Below are 23,808 nucleotides of genomic sequence, written 5' to 3'. Positions count from 1 at the left end.
CCCTCCTAATTGCTCCCTGTCTGCCATTAGCGCCGGTTCCGATTGTGGAAGATGTATCCATTGGTTAATTACTTTTAGTTGTGCTGCCCAGTAATAAAAGTATATGTCTGGAAGCGCTATGCCACCATCGTACCAACTTCTTACCAGCTTGGCTTGTGCTATACGTGCGGGCTTATGGCCCCACAAGAGAACCGAGACCTGCGCCGCAATTGTTTTGTAATAGGAAGCTTGCACGGGATATGGCGTATTTTCCAAGATATAAAGAAAGCGAGGCAGAGCCATCATTTTGAAAAGCGCTGCCCTTCCCCGCAGGGTCAGTGGCAGCGATTCCCAGTGTCGTATGTCTCGCTTGAGACGGTCGAGTGGTGGCTGTAAATTCCGCTTGTAGAATTCGTCAGAGTTAGTTGTGATGTACACCCCTAAATATTTAAACGTGTTTTCCACTGTCTGTAGCGGACAGCCGTCCGGTAGGCACGGTGGTGGACCTCGGAGTACATACATGGTGGATTTAGACCAGTTGATAGAGTACCCAGATGCCCTCCCATAGGCCATGCACACATCCAAAAGTGTGATTATAGAACGCCTAGGGCAAGTAAAATATAGCAGGATATCATCTGCGTATAGGGAGATTGTATCTTCCCAACCATCTGTCCATTTGAGGCCCTTAATAGCCGGCTCCCATCTTATCCACTCCGCCAGGGGCTCCGATACCATGGCAAACAATAGTGGCGATAGCGGGCAGCCCAGACGCGTGCCCCTAGCCAAGGGAAAAACCGCCGATATATGGCCGTTAGCTGTGACGTGTGCCATGGGTTTAGTGTACAGCAGTGGGACCCAAGCACAGAACTTCGGTCCAAATCCTAAATGGCGCAGCACCGCAAATAGAAAAGGCCAATGGACCATGTCAAATGCCATATGTGAAAGTGAGAGTATCACTGCCGGTTCCTGCAAATATACTGCACGGGCCATCACTCTGTGTAGTCTTCTTAAATTTAGCACTGTGCTTCTGCTGGGCATAAAGCCTGATTGGTCCCTATGCACTAGCTTAGATAAGTGGGGCGTGGGTTTTAGCGCTAATCATTTGGTGAGGATTTTGGCCTCAGCATTCATAAGAGAAATAGGCCTATATGATGTACATTGATCCGCTGGTGTCCCAGGCTTCAAAATAGCTACTATGTTGGCCGAGCGTTGGCCCGATGGGAGTTCTCCTATCTCCAGACTTTCAGCAAACATGTTCAGCAGGTGACGTGCGAGTGAGTCAGAAGACATTTTTTTATAGAATTTGACCGGTATGCCATTTGGTCCCATCGCCTTGCCCGTTTGTAATGCCTTAATGGCTATTGTTACCTCCTCTGTCGTGAGGTCACCTTCTAATAATTGCGCTTCCTCAGAGGTCAATTTGGGCATTTTAAGGTCTTTTATGTATGTTAGAGCTTCCTCTTCCGAGATTGTAGAATCTGAGGAGTATATTTTTAGGAAGTGTCGTGCTAACATGTTCACTATTGTGTGTGGTTCCGTAGTGAGTTGTCTTCCCTCCCCTGTAAGCTGCGCTATCCACCAGTCCCTCTTCTCCCGTTTATCCAGCCACGCCAATAGTTTACCTGCCTAAACCCCAACATCATACATTTTATGTCGTGTGTTTGTAAGTTGCTGTCTGGCCACTTCTGTCAGGTATTCCTTGTGTCGGCGTTGTGCAGTCTGCAGATTACGTGCCGCGTCAGGGGTTGGGTCATTAGTGTGTTGTGCCTCAGCAGTAATCATTCTAGACTCTAAAGTTTGTAGTTCCGACTGTCCTTCTCGCTTATGGATTACAATGGAGGCTATTGCCTGCCCTCTGAGAACTGTCTTATATGCCTCCCATAAAGTGACAGAAGAGGTTACAGAACCAACGTTATCCTGGAAATAATGCTTCGTCTCCCTTTTAAGTTCCCTTCTAATCTAGGGATTGTGAAGATACCCTGGGCGTATTGGATAAGTCCAACACCTTTTCTGCTGGTGATGTATGTAGCTAATTAGCAGTGGGGAGTAGTCGGATAGGCCCCGTGGTTTACTTTCGACACTGTTAATATTACAAAGGCTGTCCATGGATCCCATGAAATAATCAAATCTGGTGAGGCTGTTATGAACACTGGAGTGATAGGTAAATTGGCGATCCAAGGGGTGATATTTCCTCCAAATGTCCACTAATCCCATAGCTGCCATGCAGCTCCCCAACCGGGACGCCCCTGATATGTTTGCTCTTAGAGGGAATCTATCCATTGAGTCAGCGGCCACCAAATTAAAGTCCCCCCCAATGAGGAGCTTACCCTCCGGCAATTCCAATAAAAATGTACCAAGATCCGGGAGGGCCATCGCCTGTAATGTTGGGGGTATGTAAACAGAAACAATATTTATAGGTCTCCCTTCTCACCGCGCATGTATAGCGGCAAACCTACCCGCATCATCAGATTTACCGGAGCTGACGATCAAAGGGAACTGCTTCCTTACCAATATACCGACTACCCTAGAGCCTGAGGTAAATTCCGAGTGTGCCATCATTCTATAACCCCATCTATCCATAGCCTTAGTAGCTGTGCCCGTGAGGTGTGTCTGTAAATGTAAATGTAAATTGATACTTGTATAGCGCACTACTCACCCGCAAGGGTCTCAAGGCGCTTGTACAAATACCGCTGTGGAACCCATCCTGGCTTTCCCTGTGAGGCATCCACTCCTGGGCACCCCCAAGGTGGAGGCCAGGCATCCTTAGCATTGTGGGGGCCGTTGTGGAGATTAAGCAAGCGATTGCCCAGAGTTGCAGAGTGGGACTCCATGATTGGAATAGGCACCGAGGCAAGAATTATCAGGTCCGTGGAATTTTTGAGCCCAAGACCCACGAGGCGGGGAATTGAACCCTGGTCCCGGACTAGACCTCTGCATCAGGGTCTGCCGCTCTAACCATTGAGCCACACTTCTCCACAAACTGAACTGTCTCTTGTAGTAATACCACTGCTGCGCCTCCCCTTTTTATGCACTGCAAAACCAGGCCTCATTTAATCTTACCTCTGGTCTGCCGACATTCCACGTGAGTATTGACAGAGATGGGGTCACGGCATCTGACCCCCCTTGCGAGCTAGTTAGTGTGTCGTCCCCATTGGCACATTCAAGGGATCTAGAACTATAAGTGACTTGTCCTACAATAGGGCTAATGTGTGATTCTGTGAGTAGTGACATCCTGCAACAATATTCACATCTGTTCATTGTGCATTCATGAAACAAAAAACATGTATAACTTCCCTCCCCTCCATCCCCCCTCCCTGCCTCAGAACTGCCCGCCTCCCAACTTAGCAGAGTACTCAATCCCAACCCCGATAAGGTATTTGCGTGAAGGGGTAAGAAGTCCGAGGAGAAGCACAGCCCTTCCTTTCCCCCCAAGGACTGCCTCAGCCTAGTGTCCAAAGCAGGCTCGACTGCATTACTGTCCAAGTACATTTTCTTACATGTCGGTCATTCTCCAGTTGTTTGGGTCCTTCTCAGTCGAGATCTTCAGTTTCAGTGTGTTGCGAGTGTTCCTCGACTGTCCACCGTTGATCTTGATCCTCTGTGTCTCCAGCCTCACCACGACGGCATTGGCCTCTGTTCCCGCGTCTTGATCCACCTACTTGTTGCCAGCCCTTGAGCCAGTTATGTGCCTCCTCCAGTGTCTCGAAAAACCATGTCTTGCCATTCGCCACCACTCTGAGTTTCGCCGGGAACAGCATTGAGTAAGGTCGATCTTTGGCTCTCAGTTCTTTTTTGACCTCCAGGAAACTGCGTCCGCGCCTTGAGAAAGCCGTTGTATAGTCTGGAAAGAAAGATGCGGATGATTTCAGTATTCGAATCGGTGAGGCCACTCTGGCGGTTTGTAGTATTGCGTCATTATCGCGTAAGTTAAACAGGCGAGCGAGTACAGGTCAGGGGGTGCCCCAGGCTTTGGTCTTCCCCCCCGAACTCTGTGAGGTCTTTCAACTGAGAAAAAGGTTGATAGTCCCTTTGGTAGTTACCAGGTCTTTATAAGTTCCTCCACATAGAGGTCCATCGCCGGGTTCCCTTCACTTTCCGGAAGTCCGAGAATGCGTACCTTGTTCCTGCGGGAGCGTCCTTCTTGATCGTCCAGCTTCGCCGCCATTGTTTTATTCTCAGACTCAAGCAGAGATACTGTCCTCTGCAGGGCTGCTGTATCAGTTACTAGAGTTTTAGTTACTTATCGACCTCTGTGACCCTGGCTGGCATTTTTTGAAAGTCCGCTCTTAATAGAGATACATCCGATGAGATTGAGCCCACTGTGGCCTGGACATTAGTAAGGGTGCCATTATGTCCTCCAACGTTACTTTCTTGGAGCCCTCGTCCCTGGGGGCTTTATCTGAAGAATCCTTGTGGTCTGGGAGTGATGGAAAGTCTTTCCCATATGCCAATTTGTCAAGTTTAGATTGCGTGGCCTGAGTCCGTGGGCCCCTGCCCAGATTTTCTCTCAGAGGTTATCAGGGCACTCCAGTGTTGTTCACTACTTACTGTCGATATCCGTCCACACGGTCCTGTGTTTTTCTCAGGGCCCCCTGCCAGGTATGATATCACCCTCCAGTGGCTTAGCGAATGTGGGGGGGGGGTTATCGTTATTCTCCTAGAACTGGCGCAGTTATCCCCTACAGTTACCAAGAATGTTCTGTTGCACAAATGCACATCAATTCACCCTCTGTACATGGATACTTTCTTGTAGTTATCACCCCCACATTCCTGCCGTGAACGGGCACCACTCGTATGAAAAAAGGGGGTGGGGGGAGTCCTTTTGCGCAAGGCCACACCACCGGAGCACGTGTTCGTATCCGGCTGTCCTCTGCGCCTCCTTCAGCACTGGCCGCCCGGGGTACCTCAATAATAAAGTCCCCGGCTTTGTTCCTGCTGATAGGCCTCGCCCCTTGAATGTCCTCTCACGGCTCAAATTTACGGGCCTGCGGTCCGTACCTGTTGTGCCCGCTCGCCGCCGGTAGATCGTCCGGTCCCGCTGCCCTTAGGGGTGTCTCCGACTCGCTCACATCAGGTCGCACCGTGCCGCTGCCGTCATGCCGTGTGCCGAGCGTGTCCAATAATCCATCCCCCGTCCTCAGTAGGCTCCGTAGGCCGCCGCAGTCCGCTCTCGGAAGTCGCACTATCCCGGTGTCAGGATTGCAACCGGAGTTACATTTTCAGGTGCCGCTCGGTCCCAGGCATCAGCAGAGGTCCTTGGAGCAGTGATTTTTATCGGATAACTGGCCGGATTGTTGAGGAAGGCTACTGCTTCCCCGGAGCTCCTCTAGTCAACAGCCATCTTGCTCGGCTGCAAGCCACGCCCCCCGGCTTGTCCCTTTTTGAGTTTTGCACCATCACAGTCTGTAGTCCTGGTTAGCTGTGCAGCATAGAGCTATAGTCTTGCTGTGGTGCACTGTTAGTCTTTGGTAGTTTGGCAGCATTGTGTCCTGGTCTCACTGAGCTGTTTTTTTCCATGCTGTTCAGTTCTGGTGAGTTTTGTAGCACTCATCACCAAATTGAGGTGAGTTGTATAACATTAGTTTAAATTTGTGGTCAGCTGTGCAGTGTTGTCATCAGGTCTTTGTGTATTGGTGTACTGCAGCATTGGTGAGAATAGCAGCATAGCTCTGAGGACTTGGCTGTTTGTGCAATATTAGTAGTAGATTACATACATTGTACAGCTGTGTAGTGTAGTTTTCTGTCTTCATGAGATATGCTGAAGGGGTTCTCAACTTTGGTAATTTTGTGGATTGTTTTTACACGGAGCTTTTCTTAAGTGTGCTGCTGTGATCATTGCAGGGACTTTTTTTTACACTATGATCACTCCTCTTTGCCTTTAATTATTTTACTCTACTCAATCCTGCTTGAACCATTATCATCTTGAAATGAAGGCGCATTGCCTGTGGTGCCATCTGACCCTCCAAGGGTTGGACTTTAGAACCCACATCTCCACAGGCATACCGTTCAGACGTTGGCTTCTCCTGTGATGGCAGACAAAGGTTCTAGCCAGTGTTAGTGGTTATGGTAGTTATATTATTGTATAAAAGCAAAGGGGGATAACATTTGGTCATTTAGTCACAAACAGTATGGCTCTGAAGTAATCTAGCATTGTATCTGATTTGTTACTCCTTTTGCCGCTTGTGTCCTCACAGAGATGCTGCACTCTCCCTTACCAATGAGCATCGGGAAGTCCAGTGCCGAGGGTCCTGACGTATTCATTAGCTACAGACGCAACACAGGATCCCAGCTGGCAAGGTGAGCCTACTAAATGGTCGAGAATTCAAGGTGCAGTCAGAAGAAGAATGGTGGGCTTAGGAAACCATCTCACGATGTAATCAATGTTATCAATCTAGACCTGTATGTACATACTACAAGTTTTAATTTTTGGAAGTGCATTGCACATATCCTATAGTAAATTAGGCATGTTTGAGCATGGTGACATACCATGAGTGGCCTAGAAGGCAAAAGTTTGGAAATCCACTAAGTTTCTCTGCGTGAGAGCTTTAAACACCAAAATGAAAATCTGCCTGTAGCATAATCCTTTCCATATATTGAAATGCTGTGTAAGAATTTCTTTTCTTTTTAAAAAAAAACTTTTTATTTGACAGATTTAAGCAAAATTCGTACATTAATGTTTGCATGACATAAATACAGATCACAAGAGCACACATATATACATTTACTCCTCCAAATGTAAGGGCCCTCCTCCAGGGTATTTTGGTCCACAAACCCTCCCTTGCATTACGTGGTAGCCCAGTCTTCTGATATACCAGGCACTCAGTCGCTCCCATCTGAATCACAGTCCTCCGGGAACAGTGGCTCGCAGATTCCACCCCTATAGGAGTTCCAGCTACCCCACACTTTTTCCCACTTTTTGGGACATCTCCTGTATACAAAAACAGATCTCTCTGCAACCATTGCAAGGTCCATGTCAGCACAACACTGGGTTGGGGTAGGACTGGTCCCTGCGCAATGTTCCGCTTTGCCACTGTTACTCCCAGGGTCACCCATCCCTGCATCGTCACATTCAAATCTGTTGGTTCCCAGATGTTTAATAAACAATATTTTGGCTCAGGCAATATCGTGAGTACTGTAACTTGGGATAGTGTCCTCATTACTGCCATCCAGTATCTTTCTATTGCGGGGCAAGCCCCCATTGTGTGAAAACATTCTCCTAGTTCCCCACACCCTCTCAAGCACTGTGGAGTATCTGCTCTCCCTATTTTGTGTAATAGCACCCTCGTGTAGTATGTGCGGTGCAGTATTTTAAGCTGCACCAGACAAAGTCTGGATGGAATTGCAGCCTCTTTCGGGGAGGCGAGTGCATCTCGCCAGTCCGCCTCATCAATGTCCCCTACATCCTTTTCCCATGCCGCCTTCACTGTTCCTGTGGGGTCAGGTCTATTGTTAACAATTTTCCTGTAAGTCATCGAGATCACCTTTTTTTGAAGGTGGTCCGTCAGAAGCCTATCCTCTAACGGCGAGGATTCCTCTGGGGTCGCGCCTAGCGGTAGAGCTGATTGCAGGGCATGCCTGATCTGCTTATAACGGAAGCGCTCCATCTCAGCGAGGCCATAAGTGGTCTGTAGCTGCGCGAATGGAATTACCGTTCCCTTCTGCCACAAGTCTCCGACTGATGATATCCCAATGTTGTCCCAGTTTCGAAGCCCCTTGGAGTTGCCAAGTCTGCCTAGCTTTTGGGTATCCCACAGTGGCGTTGCCAATGTAATCACTCCCTCCCATCCCAATGCACACTGCGTCATAAATCAAATATTAATCGTATGGAGTGTCGGTCCTGTGGCCGATTGCTTTCGTCTCTTATTATAAAGGGCATCCATGATACCCGCTTTCTCCAAGATATGCCTGTCCAACCTAAACGCTGGCTCATCTTGGGGGACATGTAGGCATTGGTTGATCGGGACAAGGTGCGAGGCCCAATAATAGGCCCTAATATCAGGCAAAGCTATCCCTCCGTCGTACCAGCTTCTGTTTAGTTTCTTCATAGCAATACGAGGTGCCTTCGCCTCCCAAAGGAGAGTGATTATCTCTGCCTCTACTGCTCTAAGGTACGTAGACGGGACCAGGAACGGGGTGTTTTGTAGTGCGTAGAGGAATCTCGGCAGCGCCACCAAATTAAACAGTGCTGCACGGCCAAGGAGCGTAAGGGGCAATGTGCGCCAATGCTGGACATCCTGCTTGAGCCGCAGTAGCGGCTGCATCACATTTTTATCCTTGAATTGCAGCCGGTCAGGTGTGATGAAGATCCCTAGGTATTTAAATCCATCTGTGACTATCTGTAACGCACACCCTCCTGGTAATTGAGGTGGCGAGCTTCGAAGGACATACAGTAACGACTTATCCCAATTTATTAAGTACCCAGACACTCTTCCGTACGCAGCGCAGATGTCAAGTAGACAATTATTAGACCGCGCTGGGGAGGTAAGATACAACAGGATGCCGTCTGCATACAACGAGATTCGACCTTCCCAGCCCATTGCCCATTGTATGCTCTTCATCGTGTGGTCCTGTCTAACCCGTGCCGCCAATGGCTCCCAGAATATAGCAAAGAGCAGGGGCGATAGCGGGCACCCCTATGGTGTACCCCTACCCAGTGGGAATTCTCTGGAGAGACAGCCGTTCACTACCACCCTTGCCAATGGTTGCTCATATAGTAAGCCCACCCATTTACAGAATTTGGGTCCGAAGCCCAAATGCTGGAGGACCGCAAAAAGGAAGGGCCATTCCACCAGATCAAATGCCATACGCGCATCCAGGGAGAGTATGGCTGCGTCTTCGTCTAGGGTCTCTCTACGTTCCAGTACACCGAACAGCCTACGCAGGTTGAGTGCTGTGTTGCGGTGGGGCATGAAGCCCGACTGGTCCGGGTGGATGATGTCAGCTAGGTAGGGCTGAAGTGTCGTAGCTGGCGCTTTAGCTAATATCTTTGCCTCTGCATTTAGCAGCGAAATCGGCCTGTATGATACACACTCCTGTGCTGGCTTGCCCGGCTTATGTATTGCAATGATTGTGGCCATGCTCTGGTCCCTCAGTAGAGCCCCAATCGTTAAGCTTTCATTATACATGTCTAGGAGGTGTGGCGCTAGCTGTGCGTTCCCTAGTTTATAAAACTCTATTGGGATACCATTTGGCCCCATCGCCTTCCCCCTGTGTAGTGCCCTAATCGCTTGCGGGATCTCTTCCTGCGTCATGTCTTCTTCTAGCACTGTAACAGCGTCTTCCCCCAAAGTGGGAGTCTGTATGTCCTGTAAGAATGCCCCATTGTCCTCAACTGTTGCCTTAGCCACTGGTGTGTACACTGATTCATAGTGATGTGCCAGCTCGTCTGCAATCTGCTGTGGGGCCTGTACTAGCGTGCCTGCCCGTGTACGTATTTGTGCTATCCAGTTGTTCGCCCTTTCCTTCTTCCCTAGCCATGCCAGTAACTTCCCTGCCTTGTCTCCCTGGCCATATATAGTATGCTGGGTTTTTGTAAGCCTATCAGAGACCTCTTCTTGTGTGTATGCCCTGTATTCCTGTTGTGCTAGGTTTAATGCATGTGTCGTGTCCTCTGGAATATCTAATGTATGAGCCCTTTCGGCCCTTACTACTGCCTCCTCAAGGTCCCCTATGTGTTTCTGCTGATCCCTTTTTTTACCTGTAATCGCCGATATAGCCTGGCCTCGCAAGACAGTTTTGTACGCCTCCCAGAGTGTCGACTGTGAGGAGACCGAATGTTCGTTTTCCTCAAAGTATTGTTTGGTGGTCTGAAGTAACGTTTTCCGAATCTTCCTATTCTGTAGATACCCTGGTCTAATGGGGAAGAGTCGTCGATTTTGTAGGTTGGAGCATGTGTAGGTGATACTAACCGGGGAATGATCCGAAATGCCTCTCGGGAGATGTTGGATGTTTATCATGCCCAATACCCTGGTGGCTAAAGTGAAGACATAATCCAGTCTAGAGAGACTATCATGGGCCCCAGAGTAGAACGTAAACTGCCTATCAGTCGGGTATCTAATTCTCCATACATCTAGCAGACCCAACGCCTCCACAAAGTTGCTCAACTTCCGGGTCTCCCGGCTTGCACCCCTTGAAGGTTGTCTATCCAAGTCTGGGTCCATGACTGCATTAAAGTCTCCACCCATAATTAATTCTCCCTCAGGTAGGGTGAGTAGGAACTACCCCAAGTCTGCAAATGCTGCCTGGTGCAGCGTTGGTGGGATATATACAGAAACAATATTGTATGCCTTTCCATCCCATTGCCCGGATACGGCCACAAATCGTCCCTTCTCGTCATTATGATTTTTTGACACCATCATAGGGAAGCGTTTATTCACTAAAACACCAACAGCTCTAGATCCGGGAAAAAATTCTGATGTGCTGCTGCCCCTGCCCAGCTCCTCTTGAACTATGAGGCTGTGACTTTGCTGCGGACTGCCTGTCCCCCCCTGGACCTGCTGGCTATGCCAGCCCTCTTTCTGAACCTTCGGACTCGGACCTTCGCGCTCCCCGCCATTATCTCTATATGACGTGCCTCTTCTGCTAACGTTTTTCTTCCACCATTTTAGTGACCTCTCACTGTCCTTTTGACTTTCCTACTGTCTCTCTTATTGCCTCTGACCAGTATAGGCCTAGAGTATATCCATTTGTATCTCCTCCTCTTGTGATTCTATCTCTTGTACATTTGCAATTTTTTTTCTTTTCTATTTGCACCTTTTGTAACGCGTGTAATCCTAAGTCAGCTGAAATTCCAGGAGCCTAGTCCCGACAGCTCGACGACTTTCGGAGGGCTGGATGAGGTCCCCCGCTACACGGCGGAGGAGGGCACTGGACATCGAATGCTGTCTTATGTAAAGCGCTCTGATAACCTAAACGGTTCAAGATCCTGAAATGTGCAACGTAACTGATTCTATGTAAACTGTTGTGACAACATGTAACGGAACTGGTGCTATGTAAAGCGCTCTGATAACCTTATCGGTTCAAGTTCGCGCTATAGAAAACTCTAAAAATAAATAAATAAATAAATCTATTCAGTGCCTTAACTGTCGTACCCTACAGGTATGTCTCCTGAATCAATGCTACAGCCGGGTTCTGCCTACTGATGTATTGCAGCACCAATCCCCGCTTAATTTTGTCCCCCAGCCCATTGACGTTTCAGGAGAGTAGTGTTAGCTGCGACGCCCGCTGTTGGTCCCCCTGAGTCCCTGCGGTTGTACTACTAGCGTCCTGGTTCGTTATGTTATGTTAAAAGAACTTAATACCGCGCACGTACACCAATTGGTTTCATGGCGCTCAGAGACAAGTGGAAAGAAGGAGCAGGTGTAAGTGAGGGGACTAATCATAAGCTAGCTGGAACAGATACGTTTTCAGGTTTTTACGAAAAAAGATGTAGTCAGAAGTAAGCCGGATTGAGAGAGGGAGAGAGTTCCAGGTAGAAGGAGCAAGAAAAGAAAAACAGGCACCACCATGTTTCTTACGTTTGTACCTGGGGGTAATTAAGAGATTGTGAGCATAAGACCTGAGATGCCTTGAGGGAATATGACGGTTGAGGCTGAGTGAGATAAAGGCAGGGGCAAGTGCAGAAAGAGATTTGAAAACGGTGCAGCCCATTTTAAAAATACAGCGGGACGCGACCGGGAGCCAGTGCAGTCTTTTCAGCAAGGGCATGACGTGTTGGTACTTAGGCTGTTGGAAGACCAGTCTGGCCGCCTGGTTTTGTACCAGCTGGAGCCGATGAAGGTGGTACGCTGCGATCCCCACATACAAACAGTTCGCATAGTCAATGCGTGAAGTGACAAGGGCCATAATAACAAGTATGAGAGCCTCTGATGATAGAAACCTTCGGATTTTACCAATTCTGCGTAGGTGGTAAAAGCAGGCCGAGGTGACGGAATTGATTTGAGGCCTCATCGACAGGTCACTTGAAATGATGACACCAAGGCTCTTCACGGACTTGACTTGACAGGGGCTTGACAAGAGCTTGGGGCCAGAAGCTGGGACTACAAGGATTTAAGGGCCCGCCTGTCAGAACCAGCTCAGTCTTGCTGGGGTTGAGCTTCAGCTGGCTGAAGTTCATCCACTCATAAATGGTAAGCATGATCGATTGAAAGTTAGAGCAAGAGAGAGAAGAGGAATCAATGGAAAAGATTAGCTGCAGGTCATCTGCGTAATTGAAGATGGTAACAGGGGAGTGGCTAGGAGGGGTTGCATGTAAAGATTAAATAAAAGGGGGGATAGGGCAGAACCCTGGGGGACACCACAGGAAAGTGAAGTTTGGGGAGCAGAGAAAGTGGAAAGTAGAAACGATTGAGTGCCTTGTTGAAGGAAGGATCCAATCCAGGTCAGGGCCAGGCCCTGAATGCCCGCATTTCTGACACGGTCGATCAAGATAGCATGATCGACCGTGTCAAAAGCGGCCGGCAGGTCTAGTAGCACCAAGGCCTGAGCCAGGTTCTTGTCAGCCCCCTGTCTCTGCGCATCCATAACAGCCACAACGACTGCTTCCGTAGAGTGGGCCGGTCTGAAGCCGGCCTGCTGGTCATCTAGGAAGTGAGATTTTTCAATGAAGGCGCTTAGACAGCGGGTGACATAAGTCTCCAGCACCTTCCCCAAATAGGGGAGGAGGGAGATAGGTCGATAGTTGCCTAAAATAGCTGGATCAGAGCCGGGTTTTTTAAGGATGGGTACTACAATAGCTTTTTTGAAAGCATCGGGGACAGAGCCTGTAGCTAGAGAGTGATTAAGCAGGTCTAATGGGGGACCTGGACAGGCCATGAAAGCATCCTTCAAGATTTGGGGGGGCAGCAATCGTTGGGGGAACCAGAGCTGACTACATGTAGTAGAGAGATAAATTCAGCCAGAGAGATAGGAGGGAATTCATGCAGGCGACAAGGATTCGAGGGAGGGAGAACACAGACATTAAGCGGGGGTGGGGGGGGAATGTTGTTTTTAATGGTAGTAATTTTATCAATAAAGAATAAATTGAGGGAATCACAAAGAGCCTGTGAGGGTTGGGGCTGGGCAGTGTTTGCCATGTGCGTTTATGGTCAGACCCTGCGTAAGGAGTGTCGCAATCTGATCTGCCCTGTCATGCATCACGTTTTGTAAAGTCAAACTTTCCATGAACATTGGGAACAATCCCCCATCAACTCTCCCCTTCATAAACTCCCCCCTTGCACATCCCCCCCACCCTGCCTCCCTGCCTAGCGGATTTAAAACTACCCGCCTCCCCAACATAGAAGAGTGCTTCAATCCCAAACCATTGTACATTTGTAACTTGGGGAGTGAGAAGCCCCTACCCCAGCCGCCCGACCCTATGCAATACTCATCTGAAGCCTGCAACAGAGTCTCTACACCGTCCATAACTGTTCTCTCCCCATTTCAGTGTCCTCACCCTGTAGTGCCAGTTCAGCATTATCGTATTCTCAGTCCGGTGTAGTCCAAGCGTCCCAGCTAATTTACCGTTGCTTATCGATCTCCCTTCCCAAGGGGTTTATCTATTGGAAGCCTGTTCCTTTATTGACTGTTCCATGGTTTCTGCTCGGGCCTCTGATCTTTCATTCTTCTCCATTGCCTGTTCTCTGTTCCCCGCTCGCCTCCTGCGTCACCTCCTCTCGCTCTACACCTCCGTCTCGCTGAGAGGGCCTCCGTCGTCGTTCCCTCTGCCCCTGATTTTTGGTTACTGGTCTCCAGTTTCGCTGGGAACAGCATTGCATACTTCAGTTCCCTATTGCGGAGTTCTTTCTTGACTTCCGTGAAGCTGCGCCTTTGGGCCGTGACTGCCGCCGTATAGTCAGGGTATAGCGTCAGCGTACTGTTCTCTACTTGGATAGGGGGTTCACTCTGGCCGCCTGGAGGATCGCATCCCTGTCACGGAAATTGAAAAGTCTTGCAAGGATCGGCCTCGGGGAAGCCCCTGGTTTGGGACGCCCGCCTGGAACCCTTTGCGCCCTTTCCACTGAAAAGAATTTGGATAGCCCCCGGTGGCAGAGCTTTGTTTGCATCAGGTCCTCCACAAATAGGTCTAGTTCTGGTCCCCGAATATTCTCCGGCACACCAACTAGGCGCACGTTGTTGCGCCGAGAGCGCCCCTCCTGGTCTTCCAGTTTCGCCAATAGCTGTAGGTTCATTCGTTCCAGTTGTGCCACTTGCTTTTTCAGTGTTGTGGTGTCCGTTGTGAGGGTTTTTGTCGTGGCCTCCACTTTTGTTACCCTTCGAGCTCATGTTAGAGAGGTCCGCCCTCAACAGCGATACCTCAGTGGAAATGGAGCCAATTGATGTTTGCATCTGTATTAGCGTTGCCATAACGTCTTCAGCGTGACTTCTTTCTGGGGCCCATCAGTCTTTTCGCCCATGGCCGGCGAACCCGGCCGTGGGTCTGCTTGCTGGCTCTTTGTGAGAGTGTATTTGTCTATGCGGTTGTTCTGCACCTGTCTCGCCCCCCTGGTGCTCATCCTGCCCCTCTCTAGGCACTCGGCGTTGATTAACCCCAGGGGTCTCCCGCACCTCAATGCTGGTCCGCTGCTACCCTTTCGCTGATGGCCCTTGTGGGGTCCTGCCTCAGGCACCGGAGGCCCGCTCCTCTCATACTGCCACCTTCAGTTTCCGGGTCGCGCCTTCGCTTACCCCCTGCGCTGGCCCGGGTGTCCTTCTTTCCCTTCTACTGCTGCCTGGCCCCCCGGCTGCTTCTCGGGACCTCGCCTCACGCAAGCCCATGCGCCTGGCTCCTACGCCTCACTCTCGATCGTTCAGAGGTTGCAGCTTCTCACATTCATAATTGTACAGGATGTGGGGAGCACTCACTGCCTTTAACGCTCAATCCTGGTCATCACAGGCCGGGTGCTGTGTCGCTGTCTGGCCGCCCTACGTGCACCGACATGCGGCCCTGGTATTCACTGTGGGTCCCGGCTGCATTCACCGATGTTAGGCCTCAGCTCCACCCCCTCTCCATGCTCGGTTCTAGGAACACTGCGCTCCTCACCGGGTCAATATTCTTGCACCGGAGGGCACACTGCTGTTGTTCTCACGCTCTGGTCACACCAGGCAGCAGGATAACTTCAGGATTTGTGGGTCAAGGCGGTCGGGTGCCGGGAGCTCATCTAGGCTGCGGCCATGTTCTTCAGTCTCAAACCACGCCCCCAATTTCTTGATCAATTAGTGCACATGGGCCCTAATTTATAATTTGGCAGAATGGGTACTCTGTGACAAACGTCCACAGTATTGCAAGTACATTTTTGCCTGTGGCACTTGAAATGTGAATGAAAGGATATTTAGCACATTTTGAGAAAGTATCCCATTTGCCAAGTTCTAAATAAGGCCCTTATTTGGTGATAAGCATACCAGTAATTGAAGAAGCTATCCAGTAATATATGAAGACCTAGATGTGTTACCAAAAATGGAAGCCTGTCCAACAGTTGATAGTGCATCAATGTTCGACCTTACCATAGCCATCCCAGATGTATATGGGATAGTTATGATTAATAGAATCACTGGGAAATATTTTGAGCTAGCAATAGTGCATTGAATAACACTACCCATTATTAAGTTGGAAAAAATGTCACAGCCTCTTTTGAGTGTCTGGTAGTAAATGTTTGACATAGCCAAAACAAAGCTAACAAAAACACTTCCATATTGTCTGCCTAAAAGGGACAAGAACTATGGGTCTAAACTACCAGATGCCCTTCTGCCCAGTAAGTTGCCACCTACTCAATTATTAATTTTGGGATATTTAAACTTATGATTTCAAGACAGTCGATTCACAGGTAGCCTGGAGGAGCTTGAATTTAAATAATTAGTCAAATTTTCCCACTCATTATTCCTTCAATTCCAGGCCTCAAAAGTGTCAACACAAGAACTGTACTGGTCTGCTCTAGGGGTGGGTGGTAAACTCTGCTCCTCTGGCAGAGTTCACAGAGCTTGCCCACTCAGCGCTCTACTTGGAGTTCAGCGAAAACTCTGTCAACGGCCATGTTGTGGAGTTTGTCTCATACGCGGCTCGGCAATATTAAGTTAATGAGCGAGAAAAAACACGTGCTAGACCGCCTCCTGGCAAGATTTATCATGCAGGTGGTCCTGGGAGGAGGCAATCGCTTGCATTGAGAAAATTGCTGCTTGTGTTGTGAAAGTTGCTGCTCGAGTAGAAAATTTACTCGTGCAGCAGAAGGAAGCAGCATCCACTAGCACGTCGCGAGCTGCTGTTCTTACTGATTTTACAGTGTGGGACAGGCTCCTGGCGCTAAAAATCAGCGTGTGCATCATCATGGACTGGAATTCTGCCACTTGAAGTTTTTAGGTAACTCAGCGGAATTCTGCTGTAGGTAAAACTCCACAAGTTCAGCCCAACCCTTGTCTGCTTGCAGTGCTATATTTTTTAAAATGTAGCCCTCTCTGTCTGTAATGACTGTTACACCACAGAAAACAGGTAGCTTTTCACAATAAAATTCTGACTGCAGTGAGGCTAAGAGAGAATGATAACTCTCCAATTTAATGCAGAGAGATTCTTGATTTAATTAAAGACAACAGAGGCTAACATTATGCAATACGCTTTTATTGCTTCCCCAATATGCAGCCCCCAACATGCAGCCCAATACATCATAAACATTGGAATGTTCGTGAAGGAGTATAAGTATTAAGTGCACTAGGACATCTTCCTCTTTTAGCTGTGTACACACAAGAAACTGTTTCACCTTGGAGATACCCAGTAGGGACCATCTCACAGGGATAGCCAGGACGGGTTCCCCAGCGGTCTACAGCGCCACGACGCCTCAGGGCAGCAGTGCACTTTACAAGACACATACATTACATTACCATCCATCTTGCTAATTCTTGTTGAATCCTACAAGCCATTATCTAAAAATGGAAAGGAAATCGCAAAGTAAATGCAATCCAAACAGACAAACAGACTAAGTTTCAATTAATAATGCCCATCATCGATATGGAGTACAATTTGTTAATTTTCTTTTTATTCAAAATACACAGCCTTAAGAAAGACCACCTACTCACTTTAGAACAAACTTACCTTCCAGGGTAAATGGGGTGAGATAATGTTAGCTTCCATTATCTTTAATGAAATAATAATAATAATAATAATTCTTTATTCGGTTAATCACAAAGAGAAACCATAAAAGAAACAAATGACATAAGAAATTTCATACATGCATGGGTTAAAAAGAAGACCATTTCATAAAAATACATTTATACGATTAGGCAAAAAGGGAAGAGGATAATTTTGTTTTTAGGGAGTCTTTGATCATTAAGTCGCTTTCTTTTACTCTTTCCTTGATGGGGTTTTGCTAAAGGTTTTTTCTGTGGTTCAAAACGCATTTTAAAAAGTTTAAAACCAGGTAACAGACTTCTTCCGACTCTAAGATTTGCAGTCTTAGAAAGGCTGGTCGACATTGTCTGAGACCCCATCGCCTGCACAGCGGAAGTATCCAATGTTTTCTGTGGGGATGATAAAATTTACAGAATAAAATGACGTGGATACTGGATTGGGTTGATATCTCATCACAAGAGCACGGAGGCAGGTTTGGGTCCCAAGCTTTGTTTAGTGGAAAGGCGACCAGTCTATGAAAAAGGTTCAGTCTGAGCCTGGTAAGTAACATCCTCTCGAATGTTTTAATATCAAGAGTGAGATACGGTTGAATGCCAAACGTTTGCTGTACTGTGTTTGCTTGAATCACTGACGGTTTTGCTGCCTCGGATGACAGTCTCAGTGTTTCTAAGTGCCGTAGTGCAAGTTCCTTGAGTTCCTTTTTTGGGAGAGCTACCAGTAATTGTGGCTGGAGGTAATGTATTTCGAGGCCAAGGTCGGTGAAAAAGTTTCTGACGTAGCTAAGCCACTTGATTCTATAGGCGTAGTCGAGTGACATTATGTCGGCCACTATCGACTGTGATAGGGTGTTAGCTTCCGACGTCCAAATACGCCTCCACAAGAGTAGTGGCTGAATTTTGAGGAGATCCTGCAAATAGGGAATGCCCAGTTCCATGTGGGAGGCGTAGTTTGATGAGCCTTTTGGAGTGGCGAGGAGAAATCTTACAAATCGATTTTCAATTATTTGGAGGGCTCCAACGTCTGTGTGACCCCAGATCCCTGCTCCGTAGAGAGCTATCGCCTGGCACTTGGCTTTATAGATTTTTAGGAGTTCTACTGGGCGCCTCCTTCCCAGTTTCCGAGAAAAGGTCTGCAGGGCTGCTATTGCACGCTTGAAATTGTGGCATCTCGCCTCGACTGCTGGTCTCCATGTTAGGTTATCGTCAATCACAATCCCAAGGTATGGATATTGTGTGGCGATCTCCAAAGGTTGAGTATCGAGGAAGATGTTTTTTTTCCCTTTCTTCCCCCTCCCCGTGGTCATAACGAAAGTTTTTTTTACGTTAACCTTTAGGTCCAGGGAGTTCATGAAGGAGGTATATCTATTTAGGGCGTACTGAAGTTCACGCGGGGTTCGGGCCAGGATGACGGCATCGTCCGCGTAAAGGAGCGCTGGAATCAGCCTCTGTTTCGTTTTTGGGAGGTCCTGGGCCCCTCTCAGCATTGCTTCCTCCAAGCCGTTTGTGTAGAGCGAGAAGAGAAAGGGGGCCAGGACGCAGCCCTGCCTGACTCCTCGTTCCACCCCAAACGGTGCCGTCAACTCGCCATTCTTTCCGAACCGTACTCTGGCTGAGGCGCCGGTATACAGCTCTCTTAGGAGGTCCAGCAATGAGGGGTCCACATTCATCTCTTTTAGGACTGTCCATAGTTTGGAATGTGCGACGCAGTCGAAAGCGGCAGACAGGTCTACATAGACCATGTATACCGTCGATTTCTTTGCGTGCATGTATTTGGCCATTATGAGGCTGAGATTAAGTGCCTGCTCAACTGTCCCAAGGCCTTCTCTAAAGCCGAATTGTAAATCCGAGATGATGGACTTTTCCTCGCTCCACATTTGCAATCTCTCCAGAATGACCCTTCCCACCACTTTGCCAAGGGAGTCCAAAAGAGATATGGGGCGATAGCATTTTGGGTCCTGTCGGTCCCCTTTCTTAAAGATGGGGACCATGATTGATCTTGTCCAGGAATCCAAAATGCCCTCGCTAGCTGCTGCTATACATACTCTCGTTAAGATGGGTGCCCAAAGCTCCTGGTTAAACTTGAAGAGGTCCACAGGTACTCCATCCGGGCCCGGGGCCTTTCCGGTTTTGCTTTTATCCAGAGCCACCAGAATTTCTGTGATGTCAAAAGAAATTGGGATTGGGTATTGTACTTCGTTGTGGTGGTGAGATGGATGATCTATAAGTACTTGGTTTTTAAAAATTTGTTCAAAATGAGCTATCCAAGTTCCCTCATCTATTGCCACCTCTATCTTAGGAGAATTGTTGTCCATGAGAAAGGGGGATCTGATCGTTCTCCAGAACTCCTTGCTATTTTTTGATAGGGAGCTCTTATCTAGATCATTCCAGAGTTTCTCTTTCATTTGCTGTAATTTTATTTTGCGTTCCATCTTATAGTTCCTTCTCAGAAGTTGGATGTGGGCCGCATCCCTTGGTTTTTTATGGAGGGCGGTTTTTAGGTCGGTAAGGGCTCTCGTACAGTTGTGATTGAACCAACCTTTCCTATCCGTGTGTTTATTGGTTGTTTTCCCCGTAAGTAGTCTCTTGGCTGATTTCAATATTTCTGTGAAGTTCGACAGGACCTCGGAGTGGTTTAACGCTGGGTCCAGGCAGTTAATAATATGCGAGTATGCCTGGTTGACTAACTGCTTTGTGAGTTTTTGTGGGTCGATCTTTTCCCATTTTATAGAGTAGCCATTTTGTTTGTGCAGTTGGAGATTATTTTGAGTAAGGGCAGCTGCAATGTCCATAGCCTTAGAACTATGTTCCGATAGATGAAGATCGGCCATTATTGCGTAGTGGTCACTTAGTAAATTGGGTGTTACTTGATGGTCTGTGACTTTTGCTACAAGGCTGTGGGACAGCAGGATGTAGTCTACGGTTGTCTGATGGCCCCTGGCTACGTAGGTTGGGTTGAACTGGTTTTTCTCAGCCTTCAGGGAGTTGAAGATGAATAGGTCAAACTCTGAGAGAGTGTTGTTCAGGGCATTGCCGGATTTATTATGGGTAAAGTGAGCTAGTGGGGCGTCATTGTCGTCCGTGAAACCACAAATTTTGGAGTCTGCCCTTGGACACGGGTGTGTGTTGAAATCCCCTCCCCAGATGAAGTGGGTCATTTTGGAATTGGTTTCCCCGTGTAGGGGGGATCTTAGTCTCTTCTGCATGTTTTCGATGAAGATAAGAAAATCATTTTCCGCTAAATTAATGAAATAAAAATTTCCTCTCCATATAAATTGGAGAACCTTCATTTCATTACAAGACTGGAGGCTACTATTATGCATGTTTAAAGTGATCCGTAGGTATATTACTAACATGCTCCAGTGGTCTTAAATAAAATTTCGCAAAGGTGTTTGCATTCAACCAGTCAGCTGTTTTAAGAATTTCAGGCAGGCATCCACCTGCCCAAAATACCTTACTAGTCATGGCCCCTCTAGATGAGTGGGCTCTTAGTTTTGAGAGGTCTATACCCGCAGGACTCATAACTGTGTATATCCATCTGGCTAGTATTGCCTTTGAAACTTGTTTACAGGGTTTCACATTGGATAGAAAAAGTTAATCAACATCTTTCGATCGGAATTCCAAGAACTAACTTTCATATTCCTTCATACATCTCACCACACATCATTTTTCACTGTCAAGTAAAAAGGAGTAGAATACAGAATCAGACATGATTTTAATTATTTTCCAAATATCAAAGTGTATATCTTCAGCTGAATAGAATGTGTTGGATAACTCTAGGGCTTTGATATCAGACACTCTTTTAAAGGAAATTAAGCAAAGCAAAGTAGCCAATTTCATAGATATCTCTTTAAGAGAAAGGTAAGTATTGTTTTCCTAAGAGCTAAAATATTTGAAAATCAGATTGATAACCCACATGGAATCGTACCGTGATTTTGGGGGTCGTTTTAGTTTCACGCCCTTCATTACTCTTTTTATTAGAGAGTTGCTACCAATCGCTAAATTATAGTCTAGGGCATGACCAGAAGAGATTGCAGATCTATAACAATTGATTGTTCTATCACAATGACAAGAATCAAAAATCCTTGGCAAAGTAATTGGCTATCTGCTGTACAGGGACTTCCACAGGGTCAAAATCCCTTTCCATGCACCAACTACGCCACTTTTTCCAAACCTCTTTATATCTTTTCCTTGTTCCCGGGGCCCAAGATTTATCCAATAAGCTTTTAGCTTCCGTTGAATGGTCTGAATGTCTATTTAATCACCTGAAATCCTCCAAGCAGGAAGGTTCCTACTCCCTTCTAATACCAAAGGGTGTTCTAGTCTGTCTGGCCCTTGTAGAATGCCCAATGATACCGGGACCAGACGTGGGATATCTACAGCAACTTCCATCACTTCGGGGAACCAGGCTTGTGATTTTTAAAAAGGAGTCATAAGGATAGTACTGCTGGACTCTAGTATACCTTTCCGCAGTAACCTCAGAGTCACGGTGAAGGGGGGAAAGGCATATCCTCTGTTCTTGCCCCAGTACTTAAGAAAGGCATCTTCAGCTGCTGCCCTTGGATCTGGTCTCCATCTGAGGTATGTTGGCACTTGGAAGGTTAGTCTGCTTGCACATAAATCCATCTGAATTGGCTCCTAAAGATCTTGTATCAGGCAGAAAACCTCCAGTTGTAACATCCAATCACTGGTTTCTCTGAGTAACCTGGAGTTCCAATCTGCCCTTACCTTCTTAAGCCCTGAAATGAATTCCGCTCTTGGAGCAATCTTGTGTACCCAGCAAAAATACCAAATTTGTTTTGCTAAGTCTGACAACATTTTGGATTTTGCGACCCTAATTGATTTATATATGATACTGCTAAGAAACTGTCTAGACAAATTAGCGTGTTTGAATTTCTTAGAAGATTCTTGAAAGTCCTAAGGGCATTCAGGTCCGCCAACATTTCCAGGCAATTTATGTGGAGTGATTGTTCCTCTAGGTACCATCTTCCCCCTGTTTCTAAGTTGCCTATACGAGCTCCCAATTCTCAGTTGCTCGCATCTGATTCTAGGACGAAATCCGGGACATTCCTGAATATGGCTGTGCCATTCCATGCTTCGAGGTTTTTTAGCCACCAAACCAGGTCCTCCAGTGCATCTTGGGATAGGGTTATTGAATCCCCATACTATAAATATTTCCTTAGCCCTATCGCTTTCAGCCTCTGTAAACCTCTCTAGTGAAGTGGGCCCGGAGAGATGGCTTGAATGGAGATAAGAGTCCCAAAACTCTTGCCAGATCCCTGAGTAGTACCACATCTTTGTATAAGACCACTCTCACATCTTTTTTTATCTTTACCACCTTTTTGTGTGGGAGGACTAGTTGGGAAACAATGGAGTCCAGTTAAAAACCCAGAAATTCAATTTTTTGTTTAGGAATCATGACGGACTTCTCCGTATTTATTGCAAACCCTAGGCTTTATAAGAGTTCTGTGGCCCAGGATAGATGCTTTACAAGCTCCAATCTGTCCTGTCACAGAATGAGTATGTCATCTAGGTATATAATCAGATGGACTCCTCTTTCCCTGAGGTAACTGACTACCGGGCAAAGCACTTTGGTGAAACACCATGGGGCCGAGGACAGTCCGAAGGGTAGACAAAGAAATTGGTAGAGCACGCCCCTCCAAGCAAAGCTCAGATATTTCTGGATGTCTTTGTCCATGGGTATCGTGAAATAGGCTTCCTTGAGGTCAAATTGTTACTAGCCAAACCTTGGCTCGCAAAATGCCTCAAGGGATGTGTACCCTTCATCTTGAAGTGTCTGTTTAAAGCCCTCAGGTTTATGACTGGTTGCCTGCCCTTGTCTTTATTAGGCTTACAAATCCCCCTGTATTTTCCTGTCCTTTTGTCGCTCAGGTTAACACTCCTTCTTCTAGCATTTGGGTCACCTCCTGGTCTTTGAGGGTCATCTTTTCTATGTCTAAAACTAACTCTCTGGGTTTTGTTGATTTGGGTCAACAATCTATTTTGAAACCTCCAAGTGTTTCCAACACCCAAAGGTCCTGAGTTATTCTTTCCAACTCTGAACAAACAGTTTTAGTCTCCTCCTACATTTATAGTAGAATAATTAATCTTGCTCACCTTGGTTTGAGGATCTGGTTCTTCCCCACTGTTTCTTGTAGTTCTCCCTTTTTGAGGGTAGAAGTTTGAGTTTTGACGGTAGCTCCTTCTGTAGCTAGGGAAACCGCTATGTTTGTGTGGGTAGAGCTGAGACATATATGATACGTACTTGACAGCCAGTCCCCTCCTGTCAGCCCATCCTAAAAGGGAGCGTGAGCAAATGTAAATGTAAAAAAGACTCTGTGCATATTTGTTTGTACCTTGCTGAAAACTGTAAAGGTGGAAACATATTTTCCCAGTGACTTTACTAAATTATCTCAGAAGAGGAGGCATTTAGTGTCACCCATGCCTTCTCTGGATGAGAAATCTGCTAGTTAAGGTTTCATCCTCATCAAGACTGCCTTTCGTCTCTCCATGATTTGGTTGGCATTGGTGTTGCCTAGCATGCATAAGGAGGTCAGTATTAAAAAGGCTGTTTTTTTACCCTCTTGTATCTTTGGCCATGTTTAGTATGCGTTTGAGTGGACCTAGTATGTCCTGTAGTTTGTCCTGGCATTGCTTAAGGCATTTTTTGATACGCTTTCTTGGATCTTTTCCGAACTTAAATAAAAAAGTTATCAGTTTCAGGTCCAAATTAGGTGTTTT

At 47.2% G+C, this 23,808-nt stretch overlaps 1 protein-coding gene across 1 annotated transcript in view; it reads left to right on the top strand.

Annotated features, from left to right (window-relative positions):
- LOC147730367 (NAD(+) hydrolase SARM1-like) overlaps positions 1-23,808 on the top strand; it is a 200,787-nt gene that overhangs the window by 110,462 nt on the left and 66,517 nt on the right. Inside the window, exon 6 of the mRNA XM_086955172.1 lies at positions 6,174-6,276. Coding sequence (XP_086811298.1) covers positions 6,174-6,276 — 103 coding nt within the window. The remainder of the gene's footprint in view (positions 1-6,173; positions 6,277-23,808) is intronic.

The sequence above is a fragment of the Lissotriton vulgaris genome, chromosome 2_1, assembly GCF_964263255.1.
Source record: "Lissotriton vulgaris chromosome 2_1, aLisVul1.2, whole genome shotgun sequence".
Classification (NCBI taxonomy): domain Eukaryota; kingdom Metazoa; phylum Chordata; class Amphibia; order Caudata; family Salamandridae; genus Lissotriton; species Lissotriton vulgaris.
This window is presented reverse-complemented; position numbering and strand designations above follow the sequence as displayed.